This window comes from Macrobrachium rosenbergii, chromosome 40 (assembly GCF_040412425.1).
Source record: "Macrobrachium rosenbergii isolate ZJJX-2024 chromosome 40, ASM4041242v1, whole genome shotgun sequence".
Lineage (NCBI taxonomy): Eukaryota > Metazoa > Arthropoda > Malacostraca > Decapoda > Palaemonidae > Macrobrachium > Macrobrachium rosenbergii.
This window is the reverse complement of record NC_089780.1, coordinates 23,454,804-23,475,165: the sequence shown is the minus strand read 5'-3', so window position 1 is coordinate 23,475,165 and position 20,362 is coordinate 23,454,804. Positions and strand designations below refer to the sequence as shown.

At 35.1% G+C, this 20,362-nt stretch overlaps 1 protein-coding gene across 1 annotated transcript in view; it reads right to left on the bottom strand.

Moving 5' to 3' along the window:
* SNF4Agamma (SNF4/AMP-activated protein kinase gamma subunit) overlaps positions 1–20,362 on the bottom strand; it is a 394,547-nt gene that overhangs the window by 340,934 nt on the left and 33,251 nt on the right. The window contains exon 2 of the mRNA XM_067083365.1: positions 2,718–3,929. Coding sequence (XP_066939466.1) covers positions 2,718–3,191 — 474 coding nt within the window. The 5' untranslated portion in view covers positions 3,192–3,929. The remainder of the gene's footprint in view (positions 1–2,717; positions 3,930–20,362) is intronic.

Below are 20,362 nucleotides of genomic sequence, written 5' to 3'. Positions count from 1 at the left end.
AACAGTTAAAGTTGTTTGATGGATTGATGCCCTTTCACTATAGTATATTTCTTGTTTAACTGTTGATACCTCAAACTTGTTTTGATAAACTTAGTTTGATTTTTCATGTGATTAGTAAGCTTTTTAAGGGATCACTGTTACCTTTAGAGTACTCAGTCGTAATTTGTATTGTTATGAGAGTTCAGGTATCTGGCTGAAGTGAGGTAAAATTTTGAATTCTGTGATTAGCTGTGTAACGACCAGGTACTTGGTATGCATCATGACAATTAATTTTAAGTGGACTATGATTTTATATATATATATATATATATATATATATATATATATATATATATATATATATAATATATATATATAATATATGTAGGTCATGGTTTTTGCCTTAGTACTTACTGTTCAAAATCATAGTCCGTTTAAAATTATTTACCTTGTGCCAGTAATTCACTGACGCAAGCAACCCTTTATGTACAAAGATGATTAAAAATAAAACCTCTTAATACCCTACCAACTCTTCAGTCGTCCTCAAACAGCATCCGACGGATATTTTTCAATGGCGTGAATTTAACGAGACGTACAGATGATGCCTGTAGGTTACTTTATGAATCTGTCATGAAAACGAATAGAAATTAAATTGGTTGGTCTGTGTGTGAGCCCTTTTGAGAGAGCGCCACTCAGAATCTCTGACCGCCATATTTGGCGTTATTCTTTTGGTAATGACGAAAAATATTGTGATAATGCTTTCCTTAATGATAAGGAAGAGATGAGTAAAATAGCGTATGTATATATATAAATATAAATATATATATATATATATATATATATATATATATATATATATATATAATATATAATATATATATATATATATATATATATATATATATATATATATATATATATATATTTATATATGTATATACATAATTTAAACAGGGTGGTTCCTCACAGAGATTTTTTAATCACAAAAGAGTTACAAGGACTGTCTGTTGTCATTGTTTAATAGCCATGAGAGCCTGTAACTTTTTAAATAAAAATTTCCTTTAGATACCCTCCTGTTTTAATGAGGTCCTGTTATTAATTGTAATAATTCTCAAAACAATTGTGCAAGCGATCAAACTTAATATATATATATATATATATATATATATATATATATATATATATATATATATATATATATATATATATATATATATATATATATATAAATTAAAAAAGAAAAAAACCCTAGTTCATTTTATCAGATACTTTAGTTTCCTACTGAAATGCTGAAAAGAAGCACCTCCTTTTCTTAACTAGAATAATCTTCTAACTTCCTCTTTCTTGGAAGTGATTAGGGAGAAGAAGGCTCATGATATAAGGGAAGTGGAAGACCTGAACATCTGGCAAAAGGAGTAATGGGACTTCTTAAATCATTACCCTAAAAACCTCAGCCCTAATCTTATGAAAATACGATGTTCAGGCAACAGAAAAATTTCATCTCCATTGAGAATTCAAAATATTTAAGCTTGTCAACCATTGCCAGGATGTAAAATTCGACTCCTCGAAGCCTTGGGGAAAATACTGGTCACCTCTCTTAACTGCACCGTACCAATTATTGATCATATACGTGGATGGCCAACAAATTTTTATTTCTATTTGTTAATATTTCATCCCAATTTCCGACCGCCTTACCTTTTTTTTTACATGAACTGAAGACGAATATAGAACGTTAATTTCCTGGGGACACAGTCAGTCCTTATTCAGTAAAACATAATGTGATTCAAACATAGAGAATAAACTTACCAGTGTTCTCCTTTTTCAAGTCAGAATTAAAATAAAACTTACTCGTAGATTCCATGTACATGAATAAGCAGTTTAACAGCACAAAATCTAAATACACATGAATAACATAAGGAAAATCAGTAATGACCATGGATGAATAATCACATATGAAAGCTCAGACAACAATGTGAACTTGAAGAGAGAAATTGATAACCAGAAAAGCCCTTGAATCTCGATGAGTATCGCAGATGAAAACAGGAAATTACAAGCTTCTAAAGTCAGATAAGCAACACGGCCAACATTTCCCGAATGAAGGGGATTTCCATTTCACTCGTCTGTCTCCGAATGATATGCAAGTTATTCACAACGCTGCCAAAGCTTTGTCATAACGAGGGAGGGGTTGAAGGTGAAAGATGAATGAAACAGAACTTATTTACTACATTCTACAACGAAATGTGGCCAAGGAGAAAAATGAAGTAATGTACGAGGGCACTGAAAGTGAAGGATGAAAGAAAGTTTGTTATTCATCATCTTTGCCAATGAATCGTGTGTCATACAGAAAAATTATTAATGAAAAGAGGTTACTCACAAAGCCGTATGGTCATGAAAGGGGCGGTGAAAGTGAAGGATGACTGAAATACGAGTTACTCATCATATCTACCAATGAATTGTGGGTGATACAGAAAAATTTTGAATGAAAACAGGTTATTCACAAAGCCGTGTGATAATGAAGGAGACGCTGAAAGTGAAAGATGAATGAAATAGAAGTTATTCACGATATTTACCAACAAACTGTGAGCCACACGGCAAAACGATGAATAAAAAGAGGTTACCCACAATGAAAGGGGGCGCTGAAAGTGAAGAATGAATGAAATGCAAGTCATTCATTTTACCAATGAATTGTGGGTCATACAGAAAAAGGAAGAATGAAAGTACATTACTCAACTACTCACCAACTTCCCGAAGCAGTGCGGCGACGGAGGGGGCGTCGGAAGGGAGTGAAGGTCGTGTAGAGGCGGCTGCGGAGTGTCCGGCAACGGGAGATTCTCCGGGATAGAAGCGACTGTAGGGGCCTCGCTTGTAGAAGACAGCCTAGGGCGCCTTATGGGACAGAGGAGGTCAGTACTCAGAGACGGCGAAGGAGGGCTGCTCCCAAGGGCGCTGATGCCAATCAGCGGCAGGGCGCATCCGTTCAAGGGCCCCGATCCCAAGGGACTCCCGACCACCAGCCCTGCGTAAGGACTGCTGCAGCCGCCTTCCGTCTTGATGATGGGGAGTAATCCGGCCGTCAGTGTCTGACCTCTGCCCGGGGACACCGATCTGTGGCGGTAGCTTCTGACGGGGCGTGGCCTCGTCTCGCTGTACGCCCTTCGACGGGGAGTGGCCTCGACCACGCTGAGTTGGGATTCCTGTTCTCCACCGGCCATGTTCCCGTCGGAGTAAATCTATGTGATGAGAAACTAATGGCTGACGCAAACTGATGCTAAATATAGAATATACTTAAATGCCAACTTTAAAATATTTGATCACTCGAGGTCATAAGCACTGTCTTACTCAACCGACGAATTCAAGGATGCCTTAAAAGACATAACTGCTTGGAAAAGCATAAAAACGCAGACTGACGCTAAATATAATATACTTAAAAACCAACTTTACAATAATCACTCGAGCTCACTAGCACCGTCTTACTCAACAGGCCAATTCACGGATGCATGAAAAGGCATAACTGCTTGGAAAAGCATTAAGATAAAAGCACTTGTAATTCACAAACACACTATAACACCACTGAATGCATTCACATGATTCAGAACGCTCCACTCGACTGATGGCTATAATTTAGGTCACTTTCCTTTCTTTATTACCTTCAAAGAAGACGCAGCATAGGTGTCATAACTGAAAGTAAATAGATAATTGCATAACTTGAGCAGTTCACTGAATTTGATGAATTGACAAAATTCAGTTTATTTTCATTTTACAATATTCACTTTTTTATATTTATCACTTCCAGTCATTCATTTTTTAAAGTTAATCTTACAATATTCACTTTTTTATTCTTATCACCTTGTCATTCAATTTTTTTCGTGTTAATTTTACAATGTTCACCCACCAAATTCATCACTTTCAGTCATTCAAATTGATCAATCAGTCTTGGTTTTAGTTTTCTCCTGAAAAAGATAAGAAAGAATTAAGGTGTTTTTACCAAAACATAAAAAAAACAAAAAGAAAATTCCAATAAAAATCGCTGAATAATATCGCGGGTGGACGAATCCATTTGCCCTAAATTGAAAGCTGATAAAGAAGACTAAAAAAAATATATGAAAAAAAGAGGGCTATCCTTCCTACCTCTTATTGTAAGCGCAAAGGTTAATTCTTTCACCAAAAGTGTAAAAACGAGGGCTCATCTCATTTCACATTTTCTCTTTCTCCAATTTCCTCCTAAACCTGAATTCTTCCTTGCTTGACCAGATCAATCATAGAATTGTATTTATTATTCGCATATATGACATTTTTATGAAGGAATGATTGGCAACTTCTATTATGGCATTTTATTTCTTCTGGAACTCTGAAATACTGCTCTTTACATTATGTATGTATGTATGTATGTATGTATGTATGTATGTATGTATGTATGTATGTATGTATGTATATATATATATATATATATATATATATATATATATATATATATATATATATATATATATATATATATAAATTGATATATTTAATATATATATAAATGTATAAACACATATGTGTATATGTATATAAATTGCACACACACAATATATATATATATATATATATATATATATATATAAAATTTAAAATTTATTTATATATATATATATATATAAAATTTATATATATATATATATATATATATATATATATATATATATATATATATATATATAGTGAGATTGAAAGGGGTTTTATCAAACGGTAGACATCAGTAGGTGCAGGGTGAAGGATCAGTCCTTTAATCCTTTTCTAAGTACTTTATTATTGCTGCAACGTTTCGAGACGTAAAAGTCCCCCATTTTCAAGCTATAAAAGAGAAGACAAACGTTAAAATAACAAACTCGGACTAAAAATTAACAGTTGAAAAAATATACAAATAATATGACAAATACAAATGATAGGGAGGAGTGATTATCATAATGTGCTGAAGGTACAGTCCGAGTGACAAATGACAATTCGGGCCGGGTTCAGCTTCGACTTCAGCTCACGAGAGATGTACAGGTGTTGAGGAAGACTGAGTGTTTAACTATGGAACGAGTTGTTTAAGGAAGAGTGATCCTAACATTGCTAAATATTGTTCGTTAGGAGTTTGGCTTATAATTTTAAAATCTTTGTAATTTATATCAATTTACATTTCTTTGTATGTTCACGTATACATGAAAATTCAGGATTAGTTCATTTGACACCTGTTCTATGGCTAACGCCTTGATGAGAGTCTAATCTCACTTTGGGTAACCTCCGCGTGGAGCCGACGCGACGTACTTCCCAAGATTACACCTAGGGCAATTAAATAGATATACGGCTCCTGAGGTCATTAGTGGATTGAGTTTCTCCTTATGTTTAAATAGAGGTCTAATATTCATTGGGTTGCAGGGTATTAGCTTTAATTCAATTGCAGGTAAAAATTCCTCGACTAACAACTTCAATTCACGGTTGAAATTTTGGTCATGAATAAATGGGACACTTGCACATAATCGTAATTTTGGTACTGTTGGTATTTTAATTTTGGGATGGAAGATATTGTTTAAGAATTTATAGAGGCGTTTATAAAAACTTTTCGACGGAAAGCAATTGTCAGTGAAATATTGGTGGAGATAAGTTATTTCACTGTGAAAAAGATTCCAGTCAGACGTTATGTTAAAAGCCCTATGAAAGAGGGTAGACATGGAGTTTAGTTTAAGATTATAAAAACCGTTACTATAAAAATGTGAGCCCAGGCCGGTAAAAGTTTTCTTTCTAAAAACCGTGGTGTTAAAATGATCATTATATTTAAAAACTGTTACATCTAAAAATGACAGCTTATTTTCATGTTCAATTGTAAAATTAATGTTAGGATGTATTTTATTGGCATAATCAAGAAATTTGCAGCTTGATCTTTAGCTCTGAACGGTAAAAAGGTATCATCCACGTACAGTACCTACTACAAAATAAGGGATGGTAGGCCAAAGGACAATTGTCCCGTATGCCCTCCTCCAGGGAGCACATAAAAATGTTTGCAAAGGTGGGACCCAAAGGGGATCCCATCGCCATACCATCAACCTGAATGTAGGCTTTACCGTTAAAAACAAAGGCAGTGTCCTGCACAGCGAACTCGAGCAATTTTCTAAAATCCGTGAGACTAAAATGATTAAAAGTGGCATCTGGGTCAGTAAAAATATGGCTAACAATAATGTCAATGGTTTCTTCTACCGGTACATTAGTAAAAAGAGGCTTCACATCTATGCTAACCATAAAGAAGTCTGAATCCTGGTTTAAGATTTTTACATTAAAATGTTCTGAATTCTTACAGCTATAGATATTCGTAGTAAAGGAGCTAGGAAAGGTACAAGAAATTTCTTGTACCTCTCCTCAGGAGTCGTATATCTATTTAATTGTTCTATAGATGTAATCTTGGGAAATACGTCGGCTCCACACGGAGGTTACTCAAAGCGAGATTGGATTCTCATCGAGGCGTTAGCTATAGAACAGGTGTCAAACGAACTAATCCTGAATTTTCATGTATACGTGAACATACAAAGAAATGTAAATCTGATATAAATTAAAAAAATTTTAAAATTATAGGCCAAACTCCTAACGAACAATATTTAGCAATCTTAGAATCACTCTTCATTGAACAACATGTTCCACAATTAAACACCCAGTCTTTCTCAACACCTCAGTGTCTCTCGTGAGCTTAAGTCGAAGCTGAACCCGGCCCGAATTGTCACTCGGTCTGTACCTTCAAGACCTTATGGTAACCACTCCTACCAATCTTTTGCACTTGTCATTTATATTATTTGTATATTTTCTTAACTGTTAATTTTTGGTCCGAGTTTGTTATTTTAACGTTTGTCTTCTCTTTTATAGCTTGAAAATGGGACTTTTACGTCTTGAAACGTTGCAGCAATAATAAAGTACTTAGAAAAGTAATAAAGGACTGATCCTTCACCCTGCACCTACTGATACATACACACACACACACACACACACACACACACACACACACATATATATATATATATATATATATATATATATATATATATATATATATATACATACACACTTACATATATTTCCAACAGTTTCGATGCAAGGATTAGCTCTCTCACCTCATTTTTCTTCAAAAATATATTTTCCCTCAACTTTCCCACAAGCTCCTCAAAAACCACTCTTATTTCATTTTCAATAAACAAATTCGAATTCCATTGAATTTCTTGTTTTCGCAATTTGTACATATAGGCCTAAAGCCTACCTTTCAGTTTTCCAGCGTAAGCCTATATTTTTGACGTTTTCTGTTTCATTAAAACACAAACAAAACAAAGAACACAAAAGAACTATCATTTTACGAATTAACCATACTACGCCAGCAAAATTCTAAGTAATACCAAGTGCAAGTGTACAACTGTCAATTATTTTCCATCTCACAGCTGTTTCTTTATTTCAGATTAATAATTTTTGAAGTCAATCGATAACTCCATTTAACCACTCGTGTACTCTTGCTGTGGAAGCGTTTTCCATTAAACCACACACACACACTATATATATACATATATACACACACAAGCACACACATATACATATATATATATATATATATATATATATATATATATATATATATATATATATATATATATATATATATATAAAACACAAACAAATCAAAGACCACAAAAGAACTATCATTTTACGAATTAATCATACTACGTCAGCAAAATTCTAAGTAATACCAAGTGCAAGCGTACAACTGTCAATTATTTTCCATTTCACAGATGCTTCTTTATTCCAAAGCCATAATTTTTGAAGTCAATTGATAACTCCATTTAACCACACGTGTACTCTTGCTGTGGAAGCGTTTTCTATTAAGCCACACACTATATAATATATATATATATACATATATATATACACAGTATATGTATATATATAAATATATATATGTATTATATATATACTGTATATAGTATGAATGAGGCAGTGACCTTTTTGTTAGGCTATTCATACAAGCTCCTCAGATTGTATAATCTCACGAACACAAACATTTCGGAATTAAAATGTCAACAATGCTGTAACAGAGTATTTACTGAAAACTTTAAAACTATTGTTACAGAGTATTTACTGAAAACTTTAAAACATCACATTACAAATATACATTCACAGGAAACACATTTAAGCCTCTTTAGTTCACAACTTTAACCTCAACCATGCCTTCAAAAGCTGTGAGGAATTCATGTTGTTATAAGAAATAAAGATGATTTAAGTAACGTTATTTAGACTTGTAATTCTTTTATGAAAGGTACTGCAATCTTAAAAGTAAGTATGGAATCACATATGAGTGACATCCCTCGTAACCTTTCAGTCATGAAATGGCATGCAGTTCTGAGAGAGAGAGAGAGAGAGAGAGAGAGAGAGAGAGAGAGAGAGAGAGAGAGAGAGAGAGAGAGAGAGAGAGAGAGAGATCACTACAAGGTATGAATTATTCTCTGGCCCCTAATTGTCATAACATATAATATCCGTCGTTGTACATACTACCAACCGGATTACTGCATATATGCCAATATGTCTAAATATAAATATTTGTTATTAATCTTTTCTAAGTTGGACTTTACAAGCGTTAACATTTACAGAACTATAGACCGGTTCCTCAGCAACACAAAATATATTAGTTTACCTTAAAAATCCATTCTCTGTGTCCTCTATTTACATTATAGAAAACGATAAAGCTTACTCTTTATAGCATTAACTATAGAAAACTGAATCCTCCAGCGTTGTTGCATACTATGTTCACTACTCGTTGTTTGCAGCATCATTTTACTCTTAATAATTAAATAGGAGTTTTAATTTTAACTTTAAATAGGAGTTTTAATTTTAACTTTAATGGTAACCACTCAACTACTTGATATTCACGTCGATCATTTTCATCTTCTCTCTCTCTCTCTCTCTCATGCTTAAGCCAAGACGGGACGGATTATTTTATTTCTCACCTATTCCAAACTTTAAGAATAAAAGAAAAACGCGTAGAAAGGAAAAGAAGACTCAACTTTCCTGCTGTATTCCTGCACAAGACTGGGAAACTGTGAAGCCATTCCTTTTAATTCTATCGGACGAAAAATAACTTTTTCTGTAAACATATCAAGGCCTACAAAGTCTTGCAATATAATTACCCTGCACTGTCACAATTCATGACAATGCAATATCGATCAATTATCTTTGCCTTTACAATCTACAACAGGAACTAAGGCTTCGAGAAGATTGAAAGTTGTAAATGATTAAACATAAGCGTGAACAAATTAAGATGGAACAATCTGTACAAAACATTAAAAAAACAAAAGCTTAACTAGCGATCCTAATGAAACATTACAAAATAAGTACCAGAGTCCAGGACACAAATTTACCAAATAAATAAAAGGCAGGAGAGATAAAGCGTATTTCATAAGCGTCTTTCGTAACGAAGGCAGGGAGGAAGGAAGGAAAGCCGAGATACACAAGACGAAACGAGGTAAAGGAGGAAGTCAATTGAAGGAGAAGAGTTCTAATAATTCGAGGTGGACCTTAATGGCATTATCTTGGATTCGATCTGAATTTAACTCTGCGAATAAATTTCTTGCCTTGATGCATTTACCGTGGTCAATATCTACGCTGTTAATATGGTAATTACTTAATTTGTCTTTATCTTCTCACATAAGTAAAAAAAAAAACTCATACTTTATAAGTAACAATAACAAGTCATGAAGGATTTTTCAGGTATAATTTGAAGAAAAAATAATGTTCTAACCCTTGTGAATGATATACTTATGACAAATGTTGCCAGTTGTCCGTCTACATCAAGGAGAATGTTGTAGAAAGCAAGAATACACACTACAGATATGTACAATATATACAAACATTAATGTCTGAATTGCCTAAATAAACTTGATTATACCGTTAAACAGAGAATCCGTTTGTGCATGTTTTTACTTAAGTATCGTTCAAATTGCGAAATAACTAATCATAAAAAGAATAAGGCTAGGAAGACGAGATTTTACGAGGTATTGCACAACTTTACCTAAAGTGCCCACTGACCTTAATTGAACTGAGCTGAATATAGAATTTAGGGCAAAGGCCAAGCACTGGGACCTATGAGGCCATTCAGCGTCGAAACGGAAACTGACAGTAAAGGGTCTGAAAGGTGTAACAGGAGGAAAACCTAAAAGCAGTTGCACTATGAATCAATTGTTAGGAGAGGGGTGGAAAGTAAGATGGAAGAAAGAGAATATGAAAGGAGCTACAGTAAAAGACACGAAAGGGGTTGCAGCTAGGGGCCGAAAGCACGCTGCAAAGAACCTTAAGTATTGCCTACAGTGCACCGCATGAGGTGCACTGAAGGCACTACCCACCCTACGTGAATTCCATTGACCTGACTGTGACTGTTTTTGAAAACAAAAGGCGTCATAACAACAATGTCACTAGAATAAGAAAAATGCGAGTATTTCCACTAAAGGACTGAAGGCAATCCAACGGAATCAAAAGAATCAAGTGCATATATTGTTTTGAAACATTGATAATAATTAAATTTACATAATAAAGCAAGGAAAAACTCAAAACACTATTTATTTACTGGTTTTAATGAAAATAACATTTACAGCAGAAGAAGAAGGTCGTCTTCAGTGAACCATTCGATGTAAAAACAGTTCCCTTATTGCAAATGTTATTAAAACAAGCCAAAAATTGCGCCTAAGTTTCTTCGGCGCAATCGAGTTTTCTGTACAGCTTATAATCAAGGCCAACGATAATAGATATATTTTCAAGGTCTCATAATGAAAATGAACCGATGAAACTATCTTTCCCGGTGGCCTATTCTATATCGTTGCCATGAGCACGATTATGGCTAACTTTAACCTTAAACAAAATAAAAACTACTGAGGCTAGAGGGCTACAATTTGGTATGTTTGATGCCTGGAGGGTGGGTGATCAACATACCAATTTGCAGCCCTCTAGCCTCAGTAGTTTTTAAAATCTGAGGGCGGACAAAAACTGTGCGGACAGAAAAAAAGTGCGGACAGAATAAAGTGCGGACGGACAGACAAAGCCGGCAGAATAGTTTTCTTTTGCAAAAAACTAAAAGGGTAGTTACCTTCCCAATGCCTTCTTTCGAAGAGGATATGTAGCAAACATAGATAAAGGAACAAGGGTGTCTCAGTTCCTGTCAGACGGAAACAAATGAATGAAAACGTAAATGATTCTTAATACTGTTTATCTAACCTGTTTTTAAAAAAAATACTTTTATAAGTCTCCCGCAACCCTGTCAAACTGACAGAAATAAAAGCATGAAAAACTAAATGATTCTTAATACAGTTTATTTCAATTGCTTTTAAACACACTTTACAAGACCCCTGCAATTTTGATCAGGGATTACCCTAGATTTACCATAGGTCTCAAGTGCTTTAGTCAGTAATTACACATCATCAAGGTTCTCTACAATAGGACCTGGAAAAGGCACATAACTTTACCTGAAGTCTCAAGGTGTTTTTTGAAAAACTTATACATCATCAAGGTTCTGTTCAAAAGGACCTAAATAAAAGGCACAGAGAACGAACAAACGAAAGAAGACACAAAACAAAAATAGTACAAAGACACAAACATCAACACAGCTTAAAAATATTATGCAACAGAGAAATCAAAATGACCATAAGTGCCTCTGTCAAAAGGAAGCCTCTTCTGGCACTGATATGGCAACTTGAGATTATCGTCTCCATTTGTACCAATAACACTGATTGAGAGAGAGAGAGAGAGAGAGAGAGAGAGAATAACCAAATCTTTTTGGAAAATAAAAAGTTTTCCACTGAATACACAGCAACTACATATACGGAGGGCCCCATGATGCAAAGGAAAAATTTTTTTGGTAACATTTCTAATCTGAACGAGAAACACCACTAAATACAACCAAGCATTGTAAGCAATAACAACTCATCTCTCTGACCTAATCACATCACGCAAGCACATTTCCTCGAAGCAAAGATACGATATACTTGGCCTTCACAAAAACACACACGTCCACAAACGCCACATTCATACCCCCAAAATCATACCATTTCCCCGGATGCTCGTCATCCCAATATGCCCATGCCCAATGCCTCTGTGCCCGGAGGATCTTATCTGCCTCCCCCACCCTCTAATTATCCCCTCCTTCTCTCTCTCTCCCCCTCCCCCTCCCCACCCCCTCCCCCAGATCCCAGTCCACCTGCATAATTTACGGAGATTCCTTATGTCAGTCTACCATAAGTTGCGTCATCGTCCAATCGCGCAGAATCTGAAAAGATAAGAAAAGAAATTTAGGCAATAAATCTGGGGCTATTCGCTTGTAGTGGCACTCACTAGGTTAAGTAAAGATAAAATGAACTAATTAATCTGTACAAAATATCTGGTTGAAAGATTATTATTATTATTATTATTATCATTATTATTCGGAAGATGAACCCTTTTCATACGGAACAAGCCCGCCACAGGAGCCATTGTCTTGAAATTCAAGCTTCCAAAGAATATGATTTATTATTATTATTATTATTATTATTATTATTATTATTATTATTATTATTATTATTATTCGGAAGATGAACCCTACTCATACGGAACAAGCCCACCACTGGGGCCACTGACTTGAAATTCAAGCTTCCAAAGAATATTATGGTGTTCATTGGGAAGAAGTAACAGATGAAAAGATGATTGTAAAACGAAGAGATTTTATTATTTTTATACAAACATTTTAATTAAACAAGACAGGTCTTCAATTTATTTAGCAATCTGATGCTTGCACATAAAATATCACTACAAGATAAAAGTAATGTGTAGAAAGAATAAAACTGTACATATAATATTAAATAAAACAGAAAGAATAAAACTGTACAGAAAGAAAAAACTGTACATATATCAAATAACAAATAACAATGGACACATAGGAATGAATGAAAGCTGTAATTATGCAGGTGTAAAGAAAGATTATTGTACCCAGTGTATCTAAATATCAGAAAAATGATTATCACCAGGAAAAGCGAGTGAAATTACTGAATGAAAAATGTAACAAGCACAAAAAAGGTAACAACATTTTCTTGCATAACAAGCACCCACTCTCTCTTTGGTATAATGTGTGTCACTAAGGGTGAACTAGCCTCCGATTTACAGCATTTTCTGTTCACTGTAAAGCTGGTTCTCTTAGGAATACTTGAGAACTGTGTAGAGCGACCCTCTTACATAACTTAGTCGTCTATACTTTTCCCTTCTGAAGACAATTTCAAACATCTGATCTTTGATTTGACAAATGGCCCTTGTATGCTTGTTCCATATGAATAAGGCTTTATCTCTCAATAATAATAATAATAATAATAATAATAATAATAATAATAATAATAATAATAATAATAATAATAATAATAATAATAAATGCTTTCAAAGGAATATTGAAACTGGAAAAATGTGGACTAGATATTGTGGATGGTGTGGAACGGAAGGGTCTTGGTACATTATCAAGGAAGCGCAAAATTCCTTGCATGATGGAGGCAAAGGGGTGCAGAATGCAAGAGAAAAGTGAGGCAGAAGGAGAAGGGGGGGGGCAGGTTGCAGTGTCCAAGCACTGCTAATGAGTTTGCTATTTAGGTATTTGAAGAGACTGATTCTGTGAAAATTTTCTGCACGTGGGGTTCATGAAATCTGAGCAGCACCTGAGTACAAACTGGGTAACGATGACCCTCAGCAACAATAATGCTTTGGAGGGCGATCAATGACAGAACATCAACACTACTGAAGAATTCAGTCGTCTAGATACAGTAGAATTCCTCAGCAACTATGCCAACGTACTCAGTGACATTTTTCAAGCCGTGGATCGCAATGAATATTGCAACTGAAACCCATGCCATGAAATCTTCCAGCAGAAAACCTCTCGAGGAATTCATGAACTCTGACACAGATCTAAGGTGAATCAAGTACTTCCGGCCTGCTAATCACGAACAAACCAATTATTTCCACACTCAACACAACTGATTGCATCTCCTTCTACCAATAAACGCTTACAAATGCTTATGCCTTCCTCACGTCATGCTATGCTGAACAACATACGAGACAGAATGAAACATTATCGAATTACTTTAAGAGTATAAAAGTGAATTACTTGAAATCATAAAATCAACTGATAACTAATTACATCTTCTACCAATACATAGATACAAATGCTAACAACTTCCTTACGTCATGCTACGCTCAACAACATACGAGAAAGAGTGAAGCAATTCTTGAATGACTTTAAGAGTATAAAAGAGAATTACTCGAAATTATAAAAAAAACAGAATGTAGAACTTAGGACAAAGGCCAAGCGCTGGGACCTATGAAGTCATTCAGCGGTCATTGGGAAACTAACAGTAAGAAGGTTTGAAAGGTGCAGGACCTCGCAATTGCACTCTCAAAACAACTGTTAGAGAGGGTGGAGAGTCAGATGGAAGAAAGAGAAAATGAACGGAGGTACAGTAAAAGGAATGAAAGAGGCTGCAGCTAGGGGCTTAAGAGACGGTGCAAAGACCCTTAAGTAATGCCTACAGTGCACCACGCGAGGTACACTGACAGCATTTCGAGTCGCATTATACCGTCTATTGCATCACAGTGCGCCTGTCCTCCTTCTGTCTATGCCTGAACGTCTGTCTATCTGTCTGTCTGTCTGTCTGTCTCTCTCTCAGGTGGATTGCATCAGAGAGGAAGCAATTCATCGCTCATGATTGAGTAAACGATGTGGGCAATCAGACAGGCGGAGTAAGAGAGAGAGAGAGAGAGAGAGAGAGAGAGAGAGAGAGAGAGAGAGAGAGAGAGAGAGAGAGAAATATATGATACGATAGAAATCAGAGATACAGAGAAAAACAGCGAGACGTACATATGTGACAGACGTTTTAAGATAAGAGAGAGAGAGAGAGAGAGAGAGAGAGAGAGAGAGAGAGAGAGAGAGAGAGAGAGAAGTGTCCCCATAGAAATCAGAATAATGAGAGTGAGAGAGACAAACTTTAGAGACAAATGAGAGACATATATAAACTATATATATATATATATATATATATATATATATACTGTATATATATATATATATATATATATATATATATATATATATATATATATATATATATATATATATATATATATATATATATATAGAGAGAGAGAGAGAGAGAGAGAGAGAGAGAGAGAGAGAGAGAGAGAGACAATAATGAGAGGAAGACAAATATAGGATATATATATATATATTATATATATATATATATATATCAAATACAGTAAGCATTAGACAAAACATATATAATATATATGATACAGAGAGAGAGAGAGAGAGAGAGAGAGAGAACAAGGACATTATAGAGATTAGACAAAGAGAGAGAGAGAGAGAGAGAGAGAGAGAGAAGAGAGAGATAAACAAACAAATAAATAAATAAATAAAACAGGTGACAGCCGAACGAGAGCACGAACTATTTAGCGCTTTGAGGCCACACTAAACCACCTAACCTTCTTCTGTGCTTCCATCACAACTCCCCAGGGGATCCTCTTAAAATTCATTCACGAGATCCTTCTTCTACCACCTGGGCACTATGGAAGGAAACTTCCTCCTCCTCCTCCTCCTCATCATCATCATCATCATCTTCCGTATCCTAGGGAATGGTAGGTCATGACAGGAATGGTAATTAGTGGTGGTTGACCCCATCTCACAATGATCTACGCATCAAACCTCAAGTGAACATATATATATATATATATAAATATATATATATATATATATATATATATATATATATATATATATATATATATATATATATATATATATATATATATATATATATATATATATATATATATATATATATAAATACACTGAAAGGAATAATTCGAATGAAATGGTACAACCTGACTCACTGGTGGGTTGGGAAGTTGGGTAACATTCTCTGGTATGTTAGGGGCAGCCTGCCCAAGAAAAACTTTAGGTACTGGAGTATTTAGTTTCCAGCTTCTTTGAGCAACCTGGGTTCGATCCCGATGTGAGTCAGAAATTAAATTTAAATATATATATATATATATATATATATATATATATATATATATATATATATATATATATATATATATATATATACATGAATGATGTCAAAATATTCAAACTGTTAATTTTATGCTTCAATTGATCTAATGAATATTTCGAACTGACCCTGAAGCTCTCAGGAACTCAATCTCTGTCACAGCTTCTGCAATGCTCCCACTCCCTCAGAAATGAAATGAGTTCTCAATCTCTGTCACAATAACAAAGGGTCATCTGGCGTTATAAACACTGAAGAAAACTGAAAGGACTCAAGATGATCGATACTCAACCTAAAGATAACTCAAGTATGTGACACAACAAACGTTGTCAGCCACGTTTAGTAAAATTCCCCTAAACAGAGTTTGTAGGCCCCATGCCCTACTCCACCAAAACTGCAACCCACCACAGTCAACTAAGCACCAGGTAACAATTCAGTGCTAAGATCAGCAAACGAACGTTGTTATGGGAATAGGATATCTAACACATTTCACCCAAAAGACGAGACATTTAATTACATAAAACTGAATTACAGATACAGAAAATCACTGCCTGCTGAGCCCAGACACTGCACTGCACCTAAACGAACTCAGGTGCAGCCAAGGTCCTTTAAAAATACTCAGAGTATATTTAAAGGACCTTGAGTACACCTTCCATGAAGCTAAACAGCTTCTTAAGATGAAATCCTCTCAACATCTGCTATCCATTTCAGGGACCGCGAGTCATCGTTTTTCTCAAATATTTTTCAAACTGATATTTGATCGAAATGGTATTTTGACACAGTGTACAAGACACCTCCTGCTAATTTCTGGTTATATAGTGCATTGTCAAATGGTGTTAGTTCTATCAAATAATTATTCTGAAAGATACTTGAGAAAAACGATGACTCGCGGTCCCTGAAATGGATAGTAGTGGCTATTTAAAGTGCCCACATTAAGCTGTAAACGGTTACGAAGGGTACAGTCATACAAAACACAAAACTGGCCGTAATCTGCCGTACCATAGTGAGGTGACGATACGGTGGGCCATTCTGATGACTCTTTGGTCGGTCATTACGGCGTTTGGGATCAGTTTGGGATAAGGCATTTGATCCCAAATTACTGGCATTTAAACACATTACAGCTTTTGGAATCAATCATTTGATCCCTGGGGATGTCGTGCAATTGGAACTTCAAAAGTTCAAGCGAAGATGCAATGCATTACTACCCTAATGCTATTCTCCTTGCATTTCAATACATTTTATCTACTTATTATTTTTTCTTTTTAATAAGTGAGATCTATTTTTTTCTATATTTCTCTTTACCTCCTCTTAGTTCTTCCTAATGAAAACCATATTCTTTGGAAGCTTGAATTTCAAGTCAATGGCCCCTGTGGGCTTGTTACATATGAATAGGGTTCATCTTCTGAATAATAATAATAATAATAATAATAATAATAATAATAATAATAATAATAATAATAATAATAATAATAATACTCTTTCAAACCATATCTTCAACAGCTTAGGAGAAACATTAAAGCCACATCGAGAATAGGACATGAAAACCAAAACAAACACGACTTCAGATTTTCTAAACAAGACCAAAAACTCTGACAAACTCCTGCAAGCAGATGTTCCCCGAATTACCCTCAACTATCCTTTTCAAGCTGACGTGGAATCCTACTGAAAAGAGTTGACATCGGAAGCCCTTTTCCTTTGACAGCTTAACCAGCTGGAGGGACAAGCACGGCACGCAAGCTTGCAAAAGCACGAGGTTGTTATTCAGCTGCTTCGGCATTGAGGGGAAAGGGTTTAAAGTACGTCTGAATGTACCACAGTTGGAAAAGGAGAAAAAACGATGTGTTTTGCTTCACTTCAAACCTCGTAACATAATTTATTATTATTTTATTATTATTATTATTATTATTATTATTATTATTATTATTATTATTCAGAAAATGAACCCCTATTCATACGGAACAAGGCCACTGCAGGGGCCATTGTCTTGAAATTCAAGCTTCCGAAGAATATGGTTTATTATTATCATTATTATTATTATTCAGAAAATGAAACCCTATTCATAACGGAACGAGCCCACCACAGGGGTCATTGTCTTGATATTCAAGCTTCCGAAGAATATTATTATTATTATTATTATTATTATTATTATTATTATTATTATTATTATTATTATTATTCAGACGATAAACCCATATTCATATGGAACAAGCCTACCACAGGGGCAACTGACTTGATATTCAAGTTTCCAAAGAATATAGCGTTCATTCGAAAGAGGTTACAGAAGATAATATGAAATACAGAAAGAAGAGATCAGTTACAATTTATAAATAAATTATCGATAAATAGCCACCGTCAATAATTTAAACTTCCAAAGAGTACGGCGTTAATAATAATAATAATAATAATAATAATAATAATAATAATAATAATAATAATAATAATCTACATTTTCCTATGAGTTCTACCTTAACCAGAAAGGTAACAGCTACACGATGAGAAGCCAAACAACGAATTAATTAAGAGAGCATGGACCCAGAGTTCTAATGAAGGGGGAGAACTTGCCTGCGCGCGCGCCCATACACCCACACATCGGCAATACCACCCCACCGTTGGTTATCGCAACTGATTACTCTGAAAGAGTCTCACTCTGAATAGAATATAAACCTACATCACACTGGGGCATCTTTTTTTATTAGGGGGAGGAAAAAAAAAGTATATCTTAAGTTTAACCAGACCACTGAGCTGATTAACAGCTCTCCTAGGGCTGGCCCGAAGGATTAGACTTATTTTACGTGGCTAGGAACCAATTGGTTACCTAGCAACGGGACCTACAGCTTATTGTGGAATCCGAACCACATTATGACGAGAAATGAATTTCTATCACCAGAAATAAATTCCTCTAATTCTTCATTGGCCGGACGGAGACTCGAACGCTGGGCCAACAGCATGCTAGCCGAGAGCTCTAGCCACCCCTCCAATGAAGAACTTATTAGAGAGAGAGAGAGAGAGAGAGAGAGAGAGAGAGAGAGAGAGAGAGAGAGAGAGAGAGAGAGAGAGAGAGAATTTGCAAACAATCTAACTCATTAGTGCCATCACAAAAATAATCTCTTAACTTTCAACAACCTCGATTGAAATTCACCCTTCTAAAATAACTGTGTGTGTGTGTGTAAGAGAAAGAGAGAGAGAGAGAGAGAGAGAGAGAGAGAGAGAGAGAGAGAACCTTGTCCTTCTAATCTCCAAACAATCTCACTCATTAGTGCCATTAGGAAAACAAACCGTATTAACTTTCAACAATAATAAAATATCCCCCGTCAAAAAAAACTCAATCTCCTTGCGACCTGGACACACACACACTCTTTTTAAAAATAAATAAATAAAAAACAAAAACAACAAAAAGGAAAATCTGCAGACAAGGACGTACGTGCTAGACACCACAGCGAGGTTTCCAATGAAACGAACAAATGAATGCCCACAGGCTTTTAAGCTTTGCAGCGTGGTGCTAATGGTGGTGGTGGCAGCGGTGGTAGTGCCACCATGCTGTGGCACTATTCGACGAGTGGGAAAAACGCACGAGTGCCACACAACCACGCTGCCCAAAACCAGTGCCACTGGCAATCCGAACGCTGCAAACGCGGTCAAGGTCTCCCGGCAGCATCAGTCTGGTCTTATAAACAAGCCTTGGGGAGCAACTTGGCAAAAATTAAGTTTTGTTTTTATTATTATTATTATTATTATTATTATTATTATTATTATTATTATTATTGTTGTTGTTGTTGTTATTATAGACACAAACAAGGCCACTACCTTGCTGACTATGCTTCATATACAAATCTGAATTTATTAAGCCGTGGAGATCTGCTTGGCAACGACTGAGTTGTATTATTATTATTATTATCATTATTATTATTTTTACTAATCTTGACAGACACAAATAAGGCCATTACTTTGCTGACTAAGTTTCATATACATGTTTAAATTTCTCAGAAAATTTATTTGTGTGTCTCCGACTGGTGGAAGCACAAGCAAGTGCACGTGTACGTTAGATAAATAACTCTCTCTCTCTCTCTCTCTCTCTCTCTCTCTCTCTCTCTCTCTCTCTCTCTCTCTCTCTCTCTCTCTCTCCTATAATGGCTGTAAAGTCTTTTAAGTGATTTATTAATAAAATATAGAATGGCCAGTCTTTTACCAAGAACTTTAGTTAATATTGTTAATTCTAATTTTTTGAAAAGACGAATTTAGCTAAAAGTATGTAATACCATGCAACAGCTTAAGTAATTAAACACAGTTTAAGT